The 12,735-nt window shown below is 35.8% G+C and overlaps 1 protein-coding gene across 1 annotated transcript in view; it reads left to right on the top strand.

Moving 5' to 3' along the window:
• Positions 1-12,735, top strand: part of Tsf2 (transferrin 2) — a 174,784-nt gene that overhangs the window by 117,553 nt on the left and 44,496 nt on the right. The window contains exon 6 of the mRNA XM_090392385.1: positions 8,524-8,627. Coding sequence (XP_090248511.1) covers positions 8,524-8,627 — 104 coding nt within the window. The remainder of the gene's footprint in view (positions 1-8,523; positions 8,628-12,735) is intronic.

Genomic DNA, 12,735 nt, shown 5'->3' with positions numbered 1-12,735 from the left:
TAATTGAAAAAATTAAAAAATATAAACATAGATGGATGGAACACATTCAAAGAATGAAAACAGAAAGATTACCAAAACAAGCCTTAAAGTACAAGCCATTAGGAAAAAGAAAACCAGGACGTCCTCTTAAACGATTCAACGATGACTTCTAAGGCCGGAACAGGCCATACTAGGCCTAAATCCTTGATACGTATGATGATGATGACAATACTTATTTATATACCTATTTTGTTACAGTTGCGGCATTTAGGCAGAACTCTTTCCCTACTCATAGTTTCACTAGATGATTTATTCGATGCATTGCAAGAGTTATTTCCTTTGAGCTCTTCTAACATTTTGATTAGTCTCTGTTGTCCTTTTAGTATCGGTTTTTGTTGTTTCTCTACTTCTTTCTTAATGTATTCCTTTAGTGATTCTATCTCTAGAAAATTTGCTGACTTAGTTTTTCATCTAGACTCTTAATATTTTTTCTTGTATGCCACCTCTTTCAATTCATACTTCAAACCTAGTCTGAATTGATGGAATATAGACCATTATAGGTGTGACCGTTCATCTTTTGAGACACTTAACTTATTGGCTATGCATAATAATCTATTGTAGAAATTGTAATAAGGTTTCTTTATTTTCCTGAAAGCATTCATGCAATTTCCATAAATTCGAACTTACATCTCTTACTTTAGAATATTCTGCTATTAATGTACTTCTAAATTTAGCATAATCTGTCATATCTTGCAAGATAGGCAAAGTATTTAAGAATGTCTTAGCCCTGCCCATTAATTTATTTCTAAGAATTATCAGTAAGTGAAAATCCGACCATTTTCCTATCTCTAAGTTTTTCCGCAACATTGAAATAAGATTCTAGATTTTTATGATCTTCTCCTGAAAACATCGGAATTACATGGTTCGGATTTAGAGTTCTAAAGACTGTCTTCTATTATATTAGTATCTATCAAAGTATCACAATCTTTCTGTATCCGTAATTACTTACACCACAAACCTTTCGCACAATACACTGATGCTGATGTCAAAACTATCCCAATCCAATATTAATTTTATTCTTGTTTTTTTGGACTTTATTCTTGTCATTCGTGGACTTTATCCTGTTGACAAATCACTCTGTATAACAAATGTGCCATTTGTTATACAGGGTGATTCAAAAAGATAGACTCAGTTTTGTAAGTCTATATATTAAACATTGAACTAATCACAAATATGATGTAAAGTATATTTGATTATACTCACAATAAAGTTTATAGATGTTCAAAGTGCCCCCCCCTCCAGCCATTGAAAAGTTTGTTGAATTCATCTCACGTTCTCCTCCGATACACATGGTCTGCCCAAACTTTTTCCCTTACACAGACAGCCTGTTTACTTAAATTGATAATTCTAACGACAAATGCTCTTCCTCGTTGGAGGTTTAATGTTGAAACGACAACGAAATGCATGTTGCACCACAGTCGCAGACTCAGTTTTAATCAGCTCACAAACGTAAAAAATTTTGTGATGCATAGTAGTCATTTTGCTCGCAACTGACGCTGCTGTGCACTAGGCAAGTGCTCTAGCGGTAGTATTTCAAACTTTAGGCCCCCCCTCTTTCAAATGTTACGTAGATCATTCACATACAATGTATAGTTCAGGAAATATAGCCATACGAAATTTAGTCCGTCCTTTTGAATCATCCTGTATTTATGTTATGTTTTTCTATTACCCTTGCTTTGTCTTTGTTTTCTTTATGTATAATTCGTGAATGATCATAAATGGTCAGCTGCCACCATCTCTATTTTTCAGACTTTATATTCTAACAAATTTATTTGTTTTACGACTGCTCCAGTTAGAATATATATTGAGTGCTGGATTATAAGATTTTAAACCAAAGACAAAGCAGGCATTGTTAAACCACAATGTAAAATAATGGTACAGCATGAAGAATTTCATGCCGGCTGGGCATCGCCTGGTTAAACAAGGTCCCCCCCCCCCCATTGTTTTTACCAGGGAACTAGGGTGAACAACAAAAATTCAGCTACTGGAACATATCCTGAAATACATCCCAAATCAACATCACCAGAGTTCAAGATTGGTACTATCAACATACGAAGCCTGAATGGCAAAGAAATGGAAGTATACTTGAGAAACAATTGAGAAGGATTGTGGAAGGGAAGCTTGGTGAAGAACAAGCTGGATTCAAGCCAAATAGAGGCTGTCAGGATAAGATTTTTACTTCACAAGAAATAGTTGAGAAATCATGGGAATATAACAAAGATCTGTATTTAAGTTTTGTAGACCTGCAAAAGGCATATGACATGGCGAAATGAGAAAAGCTATTAAAAATGCTACAGTTATATTGTGTCAATTGGACATTATATCAAGCAATCCTAAGTCTTTATTTAAGTTTTAAGTTAGAATTGAAGGAAGTATAGGAAGATGGTTTTATGTTAAATCTCCTGTCAGACAAGGATGTACATTATCTACATGGATCACATTATAAAGAAAAGTCATATGAAACCTGATATCAAAATTAATGATGTTGATCTCAGCTCTTTACTTTTTGCAGATGATGTTATACTTTGAAATAAATCCAATACAAGTCTGCAAGATTCCCTGACTAAATTGAATGACCGTTGTAATTAAATTCGTATGAAGAAGACAATACAATGAGAATAGACAGAAACATTGAAAATATCAACTGTATCGTGAATGGAGAACCTATAGAACAAGTAAAACATTTTAGCTACTTAGGCACAATTTTAAGTGAAAATGGTAAATTAAAAATGGAAGTAGACTATAGAATCAACAAAGCCTGTATGGTAGGAAGTCAACTGAATAAATTTATATGGAATAGGAGAGAAATTAGTCAAAACACTAAATTAGCTGTATACAAGACAGTGTTAAAACCAAATTTAATGTATGGATCAGAGAGCTGGGTTAGAAATAAAACACTTGACCAAATACTGAACACTAAATTAGCTGTATATCAAGACAGTTGTATATCAAAAACTTGCAATTTCACATGGTTGCTTATGACAGATGTACCAACTTAGAAAAAAAAAATCTTGCTGATAGTGTGAGCATCTATGGTCTAGGCTGAGAACTTTTCCGACCACCCTCGTAGTTAATTCTGTATAAATAGTATACCAAGTCTGTCAACTATGTGTTATTCCTTCACCAATTTGTTTCAGCAGAACAAATATAAGTACCAGAAGGGAAACTATTTCCTTCCCCTTTACCTTAGATTTTCCCACACACCTGTAACTCTTAAGACTTCCTGTGTCACTAATATGCTATCTTGTAAAAAGCAAAAAGTTCAATGCATGCTCAACAGAAATATTGGAGAAATGGTATAAATAAACTACAGCTCTTTCTATATAACACTGAGTACATACACAGTAACTAGAAAAATTAAATGATCTGTGGGTATCTTGTTCTGGATGTTATTATAAAACAACTTGTAACACAAATACAGAAATAAACGAGATAGAATGCAATAGTGACCAGAAGTCTAAATTATGAATCTTCTGTTTTATGGCATATTTTAAATTATGGATTTATGGGTGTTTTAAATTATTCTTTATATATATTTTATAATACATTAACTTAAAGAAAACCTTTAAGCTCTGAATCTATTTTCAATAAAATCAGCATTATAAACAATTTAATTTTGTTTTTATCTGAAATTATAATGAAATACAGAGTGTCCAAAAAACAACTCTGGTTTCTAACTTAAGTTTTTTCTATTTGGACCACCATACAATGGTGTTTTGGGCATTTTTGTGAAGCAACAATATTCAATTGTTGTTGAGATGTTTACCCAATAGCAGTGCCTATAGATGCTGACAAACTAGATAGCTGTGCAGATGTGCTGTGCTGCAGTAATGACATCGCCACATGAGAAAGCATAGTGTGTGTGTGTGTGTGTGTGTGTGTGTGTGTGTGTGTGTGTGTGTTATGATTCGCAGAAATGAAGTCAGTGACACTGTCCAACATAAGTTCAGGCAGGAATATGGTAGGAATGCTCTGAGTGACAAAAGCATCCAAGGTGTGGAATGAATTCGACTGTCTTTTCAGCATAGCCTGAAACATTCAGTTCATAGTGCGAGTTGTCACTTAAACCTTCCTAAAAGTACAATGCATGACATTTACAAGTGATTGAAACTTCGTGCTTATAAACTGCAACTTGTTCATCACATGTATGAACAAGCTGCAGTCTTTGTTGCCTATCAGCAGGCTGATAGGCAACAAAGAGTTCAGTTTTTGACTACCATGTTAGACCTCATTGCTGAACATGACAACTACTTCCAGAGCATTTTATTTTCTGATGAGGCAGCATTTCATGTGCATCATCAGGAAATCCACAAGAACTTGTGGAGTTCATCTGTAACAGTCCAAAAGTCATTGTCTGGTGCGATATCATGGATGATCACATTGTTGGGTCATTTTTTTTTTCTACGAGGAAACAATTATGAGTGTGGCATACCTGGATATGTTAGATAATTTTGTGTTTCAACAGATTCAGAATGTGGGGAATCTCATTTTCCAATAGGATGGGGGCCCTGCCACATTATGCAGCAGTTGTGCAGACTGTGCTCAACAACTGATTTCCAGGAAAATGGATAGGCAGAGGGGGTCCCATTGCTTGGCCTGATGTGATTCCAATGGATTTCTTCTTTTGGGGCTGTGTGGAAGACATTGTGTATCAAGGAAAAAATCCAGTCCCTTGCCCACCTGTGTCATAGAATAACAGCAACCATAGAAGCAATTCCTATGGATATGTGTACCCAAGTGTAGTCTTAGGTAGAATTCTGGCTTGATGTCTGTATGGCTGTAATGGTGCACACATTGAGTTACACTAAGAGGTAATCAAACTTTTGACATTGTACTTTGATAATATATGCTACCTACATTTCTGCTTCAAAATGTCATCATCATCAAATTCCTGCCATGTAACCTCAACAGGTGTACAGGATATGACAGTACTACATGAAAAAATTACATCATTACTAACTTCCTATCTACAATTTTCCTCCAAATCAGTCTGTTACTTGTCAAGACTCCAACATTATCAGATCTTATATTTCTATCGTCTAAAGCACTTTGTACCGTATCAATCCACCTATATCTTGGTCTTCCTCTGGGTCGTTTTCCTGCCAACCTGGCAGAGAACACTTGTTTTGCTAATCTTTCCTCTCCCATTCTATTTAAGTGACCATACCATCTGAGATTAGCTCTGCTAACGCATTCCTGGATGCTGACAATGTCAAGTTCTTTCCTAATATCCTCATTTTTAATATGATATTGCCATTGATGCCATCTGTTCACGTCTTTCTCAGGACTCTCATATCTGCGGTCTCTAGTCTTTGGTCAAGTGTTTTACTTCTGACCCAGCTCTCAGATCCATAAGTTACAATTGGTTTGAACACAGTCTTGTATACAGCTAATTTAGTGTTCCGACTAATTTCTTTCTTATTCCATATGAATTTATTCAATTGACTTCCCACGATACCAGCTTTGCTGATTCTGTTGTCTATTTCTATATTTAGATTACCATCTTCAGTAAAAATTGTGCCTAAGTAGCTGAAATGTTTTACTTGTTCCACAGGTTCTCCATTCACAACACAGTTGACATTTTCAATGATTCTGCCTATTTTCATTGTCTTTGTCTTTTTATTGCTGACCTTCATACCATATCTATTACAACAGCTATTCAATTTAGTCAGAAAATCTTGCAGACTTGTAGCGGATTTATTTAGAAGTATAACATCATCCGCATAAAGCAAAGAGCTGGCATTAACATCTCCAATTTTGATATCAGGTTTAATACCACATTCCTTCATAATGTGATCCATATAGATAATGAATAACAGAGGGGATAATGTACATCCTTGTCTCACACCAGATTTAACATTAAACCATCTTCCTGTACTTCCTTCAATTCTAACTGCTGACTCACAACTCAAATAAAGACTAAGTATTGCTTGATATAATGCCCCATTGACACCATATAACTGCAGCGTATTGAATAGCTTCTCTCTTGGCACCTTGTCATATGCCTTTTCCAAATCGACAAAACTTAAATACAGATCTTTGTTATATTCCCATGCTTTCTTGACTATTTGTCGTAAAGTGAAGATCTGATCCTGACAGCCTCTATTTGGCCTGAATCCAGCTTGTTCTTCACCAAGCTTTTCTTCCACAATTCTTCTCAACCGTTTCTCAAGTATACTTGCATTGATCTTGCCAGGAACACTCAGTAGGGAAATACCTCTGTAATCCTCACATTCAGTTTTATTTCCCTTTTTATATATGGGTACTATGAGAGCTCTACTCCAATCATCGGGAATTCGTCCCTCTGTCCAGGCTTTCTGAACTATGCAGTGCAGCCACTGTAAGACTCTTATACCACCATACTTCAGCATTTCTGGTCGAATATCATCTACTCCTGCTGCCTTTCCACATTTCAAGCCTTTGATGGCTTTTTCTACTTCAAGTATGGATATGTATTCCTGACTGCATGCCTGGTCAGTGTTTTTTATCACTGTGCTGTCATCACTGCTTGTTTCATTTAGCAGTTTTTCAAAGTAATTACTCCATACTTCAAGGATATCTTTTTCTCCTGTTTTCATTTCACCTTTATCATCTCTAATTCCTTTTACAGCACTCTTTCCTCCATTCCTAAGCTTCTTCAACAACCTCCAGAAGATTTTGCCACCTTCTTGATATTTATTTTCTATATTCTTGCCAAAGTCCTCCCATGACTTTTGTTTAGCTAGTTTTACACACTGTTTAGCTTTCTTACATTTGTCTCTGTATTCTGTAAGAGTAAAAGCTGACTTATTTGCCAGGAACTTTCTTCTTTTCCTTCACTGCCTCTTTAACTTCCTGTGTCCACCAGGGAGTTCTGATTTTTTTATCTTTGCACACAACCTCACCACATGCCTCTCTGGCAGAATCAATCAATGTTTCCTTCAGAGTTTGCCACTGAATCTCCAAGGTTTGATTCCTGTTCTCAAACTCTTTCATTTTCTTTTCAATAATATTTCTGTATTTTAGTCTACAGTTTACATCTGAGAGCTGCTCAACTTTTATTCGCTTTAAAACTTTCTTACATGTTATTCTTTTCAATATGAAATTCAATTTTATCCTGCTCAAGACTAAATAGTGATCACTTCCAATTTCAAATCCTCTGTACACTCTGGTGTCCTGCACCAGGGAGAAAACATCACTATCAACAATAACATAGTCAATGAGACTTTTCTTATTCCTAGCCTCTTCTCTCCATGTGAATTTGTGCACATTTTTATGTTGGAACATGGTGTTAGTAATAACCAGTCCATGTCCTGAGCAGAAATCCAACAGATATTTGCCATTATTATTAGCTTTGCTCTTTTCTCCGAATTTTCCCAAAATATTTTTGTATGTCTCACAATCATTTCCTACTCTACTATTTAGATCCCCAACAAGGACCAACTTTTCCTTTTTCATTGTGTCAGTTGCTTTTTCTAAAGCCTCAAAAAATTCCTCCACTTCTACCTTAGTCGAACCTTCTGTAGAATCTTCTACCTTAGTAGAATCTTCTACCTTAGTAGAACCTTCTGTGGGACCATAGGCACAAATAAGTCTCATTGTCCAGTTCCCCATTCTCATATTTGCCCACATTACTCTACTTGAGACTGACTGCCATTCAAGAAGATTAGCTTCGTATTTTGTGTTGAATACTATGGCTACTCCTTCTTTTCCTTGATTGTTATTGCCTGAATATAACATTTTGTATTTATTGCTCAGAAAGATCTCACCAGTTTTGGTCTTTTTTGTTTCAGTCACCCCTATTATGTCGATCTGGTACTTATCTAATTCCTCAGCTAGCTCCATTTCTTTGCCATTCAGGCTTCGTACGTTGATAGTACCGATCTTTAACTCTGGTGATGTTGAGTTGGGGTTTGTTTTCAGATTTGTTCCAGTAGCTGACTTTTCGCTGTTTGCCCTGGTTCCCTGGCGAAAACAACGGGGGGGCCTTGTTTAACCGGGCGACGCCCCAGCCGGCATGAAATTTTGTCATGTTGTACCATCATTTTTTATTTTGGTTTAACCAATAAGAATACAATTTGGTCGGCTAAATCCCAAATTGCCAGCCCATCCTCGTTCGTTCAGTATCAAAGTAGATACCCAACAGGGTGCACCACGAGAAGGTGAGGATTGCACATTAGGACAGAAGCCCTGGTCGGTTCTCCGCATTCCTTTAAAGGCTATGTGGAGGTCTCCTCTCAGTTATACAGCTTTGACCCTTAAGCACCCCGCTTCAAAATGTCATAAAATAAATTTCATTGAAAATCCTGGAGGTCTTTTTCGGACACCCTGTATAGTCAGCTCTCTCTCACTTTAACATATTAATGAAAATGCATTAAGAGTTGACAGCATGTAACTAAAATGCACAAGACCACATATTCGAAATTACTGTCAAAGTAGTGTTTCTTAATTCATAAGCATATTGCACTGAATAAATAAAAATTTTATATTTTTCTTATAAACAAGGTGATGCCCAAAATTATCTCAACAAACTCCAGAAATGTCCGGTTCCACCTGCAAAACTCTGTGTGGTTTCAGAACAAGAAATGAAAAAGTGTCAAAAAATGAAGGTAAAAGCTAAAGTTTAAACGATTTAATTATTAAGTTTAAAGTCAAAAACTTATTAATTTTACATTTAAGGAAATTATTTAATAGGCATTCAGAAATTCAAATGTTAGAAAATAGTTTCTAAAATATATATTCTTTGATGTTTTTATTTTATTTTTTTATTTGTTTTACTTTCAGCTCTGTACTTTTCAATATTATTACTATTATATTACTTTTCAATACAAAGATATTGAGTCAGGGGTTTTAATTTGGACCTTTGACATTATTTAATCTTTGCGTTTCTGTAGCTCACCCAGCTATTAGATATTTACTTGACTGAGCAAATAAGTGTTTGACAAACTGAGACTTATTTCTCTCATTTTGTCTACTTATTCTGCTTTGAGGCCAGATTTTTTTGTCTCATTTGGCTGAAACTGAATATACTCTGATTATGACTGGAGAGCATAATCAGAAATCATAGTGGCTAGAGAATCATAGAACCTTTGACTAGAAAAACCTAGGTTCAGATCTATAATGCTAGAAATGTGGAATCATTTATAACAGTCTTTTCACCTGAATGTTAAAGGGCTCACATGGAGATGGCAAGGTTTTCTTCCTAGAAACTTTTTTATCCTACAAAACAGGGAAGCCAGCAAGAGAACATGTGTAATTAAGAGACAAAATATATTTGTCTCATATCCTTATTCTGCTTTGAGACCAATATGTTATGTCAGACAAAATGTAGGTGGATTGATGCAATTAGAAATGCTTTAGAAGACAAAATCTAAGATCTAATAATACTGGATTCTTGTTAATAAGCTTATATGTTGGTAATATATGACTGTTAAATTATTTGAGGAAATTATAATGTATACTAAGCATTAATTGAAAGAAAACTTTAATCAATACTTCCTGTATTTCGGCAATGTTACATTGTCATCTTCATGGGACCATAAAACTATGATACGTGCATGCATGCATGCACTAACAACGAGCAAATGAGGCCAAAGAGATTAACTAACGTTGTTCCTAGAGTCCTAAATGTGCCCCCTAGTGGGCTTAATTGGGTTGTCTTGGCTGTTGGGCTGATGTTCTCATGATGCAAGCTTCCTAAATTTCCACCAAAGACCAGCCACTTCCCCTAGACCTGCCTGGAGTATACCAGGTCCCTTGCAGCTGTAAACTATCCTACTATGGCCAAACAGGCAGGACAGCTAATATCAGGATATCTGAACACAAAGACTATATCCGGTTTCACCAATATAGCAATTCTGGCCTTGCAGACTATGCTCTGGATACCCACCACCAGAATACAATGGAAGAAAGCCATTTTACTACACCGCAGCAAATATAAATAGGAAAGATTGTTCATGAAATCAGCCTCAGATCTAAAAAAAACTTTCCAAACCTCAACAAATTTGGGTGCATGAGACTTCCCGAAGTTTGGGAAGCTTGCATCATGAGAACATCAGCCCAACAGCCAAGACAACCCAATTTAGCTTGCTTAGGGGCATCTTTAGGACTCTGGGAATGTTAGTTATTCTCTTAGGCCTCATTTGCTCGTTGTTAGTGGTGCCAGTCTGCACGTATCATAGTTTTTATGTTCCCATGAAGATGGCAATGTAACATAGCATAGCCAAAATATAGGAAGTATTGATTGAAGTTTTCTTTTAATTAATATTTAGTATACATTGTAATTTCCTGACAAATAGACTATTGTGGAAAATTGTCGATAGGAAGTTAGTAATGATATAAACTTATGATATAAAAGTATTGTGATGTCCTGTTCAGGGTACATACTAGGAGTTTGATGATGTGAATGCCCACTAAGTTAAGAATCACTCAGTTTGTACAAGCTCACCCCCCCCCCCCTCCGATGCACACGTTTTGCTTATCAAAACAGGATCTCTGGGCTTGTGTTTCTTTCCTTCTCCCATAAGCTTGTGATGTGATGTGATATTCTTAAAGGAAGCATTAAAGCTACGCAAGGTACCTTTATACTTGGTACAATATACTTTATGCAGAGTACCTTTATACTTGCCCATTCAAATGTGCACCTGTCAAGTAGTTCCAAGGCTAGCTGCTAGATTGCACACCTTAACCTGATAATAACAGATCAGATAGTTACCTAATCAGTTTGCAGATAATCATGCTGTGATCTACTTTATACCAAGAGTTGATTATTCAGGTGTAGTGGTGTTTTCACATTGTCAAGGTATTACTATAACTAAGAGGTTGTGTCTGTGACATGTTTATGAATTATTGTGTATAATAGCAATAATCATAGTGCCCTTCTAGACAACTGTATTGAAAAATGCCATCTCTAATTTTAATGTTTTATTTAATGATAAAACATGAAAAATGTGTGTTTTTCTCCTTCCAAATGCAATACAGTATTATTTTTCTGTTTTTTTTATTCACTCTGTGTACATTGAACATTTTGTTCATTTATGTGTTATGTTTTTATTCTCCCTTCCCTTATTTTTAATAGGTCTCTAATTTAGATTCAAACTTTGTTTTAGCTATTTCTCATTCCTTTTCTAGTCAGTTGTTTAATAACCAATCTTTTACACTTTTTGATTATATTTTTGTATTAGGCATGTTAATTTTATCATTCATAGCTTATTACTAGTATATTATTTTATTATCATGATTGTCATCATAGTTCAAATTCTGTGTTTGTTGAGTGCAGTGTAAGGCATAAGACAGTTCAGCATTCATGCTAGGCTGTGTCTCAAGCCTTACATTGCACTAATAGTCTGAGATATGTTATAGAATGAACATGTGAAATAGAGCTTTCTGTTTTTTCATTATTTACTGCCATAGCAATTATTTGCCCTATTCTTAGTTTTCTTCTTCTCCATGTCCTCAGTATTTTCTTCCAATCTAGCTTCCTTTGGTTTCTAAACTTTGCATATATTCCTTTTTCATTTGGCTCATGTTTCATTCTAAGATTTCATTATATAATGGAATATGGAGACTGAAATAGGCAGCCAGCCTATTTCATACTCCATCTTTGCACCCAGATAAAACATGCATTCTCCATAGAAATTTTTTTTTTCACTTGTTCGTTGTAATCTATCAAAAGATTTTGCAAAATCTAAGTATATTACTGTGTATCCCTCTCCTCTGTTCAAGGAAACCATCACCTTATTATAATCAGTAAGTAGATTACTAAAACATGACCTCCCTTTAGCAAATCCATACTGTCCATAAAAGATAATACCATTGTTGTCAACCCACTTCTGGATCCTGGTTCTCACCAGCTTCACCACAACACCTGACACACAGATAGGCCTATAATTTGACGCCTGAGTTCTATCACCTCACTTATGAAGCGGCACAGCACAATCTTGCCTTCCTTCCATTCCTTTGGAACTCAACCCAGTGCAAGATTCATATTTAAAAAATGTCAAGGCAGATGTCAACTCCCTGGCACATTCCTTCAGAATATGTAGTGATATATTATCAAGATCCACAGCCTTATTAACATCAAATTTGCTCAATTCCCCATACACCTCTCGCTCCAACTGCTCTGAATCTCTTCATGATATCACATTCACAGAAATGAAAGACCTTTATGAACTGCTCATTAAGTATCTCCACTGTTGCTTAAGGCTCAAAGCTGTATAACTGGGAGGAGACCTCCACATTGCCTTTAAAGGAATGCGGAGAACCGACCAGGGCTTCTGACCTAATGTCCATTCCTCACCTTCTCATGGTGCACCCTGTTGGGTATCTACCTGGATACTGAACGAACGAGGATGGGCTGACAATTTGGGATTTAGCCAACCAAATTGTATTCTTATTGGCTTAAAACAAAATACAAAATGATGGTATAACATGACAAAATTTCATGCTGGCTGGGGCGTTGCCCGGTTAAACAAGGCTCCCATTGTTTTTGCCAAGGAACTAGGGCGAACAGTGAAAAGTCAGCTACTGGAACAAACCCTAAAACACACCCCAAATCAACATCACCAGAGTTGTAGATCGGTACTATCAACATAAGAAACCTGAATGGCAAACAAATGGAGCTAGCTGAGGAATTAGATAAGTACCAGATCGACATAATAGGGGTGGTGACTGAAACAAAAAAGATAAAAACTGGTAAAATCTTTTAGAGCAATAAAT

This window comes from Typopeltis vanoorti, chromosome 5 (assembly GCF_054136105.1).
Source record: "Typopeltis vanoorti isolate ZY-2024b chromosome 5, IOZ_Tvanoo_1.0, whole genome shotgun sequence".
Lineage (NCBI taxonomy): Eukaryota > Metazoa > Arthropoda > Arachnida > Uropygi > Thelyphonidae > Typopeltis > Typopeltis vanoorti.
Note: the sequence above shows the minus strand (reverse complement) of the source record. Positions and strands in the feature narration are given on the sequence as shown.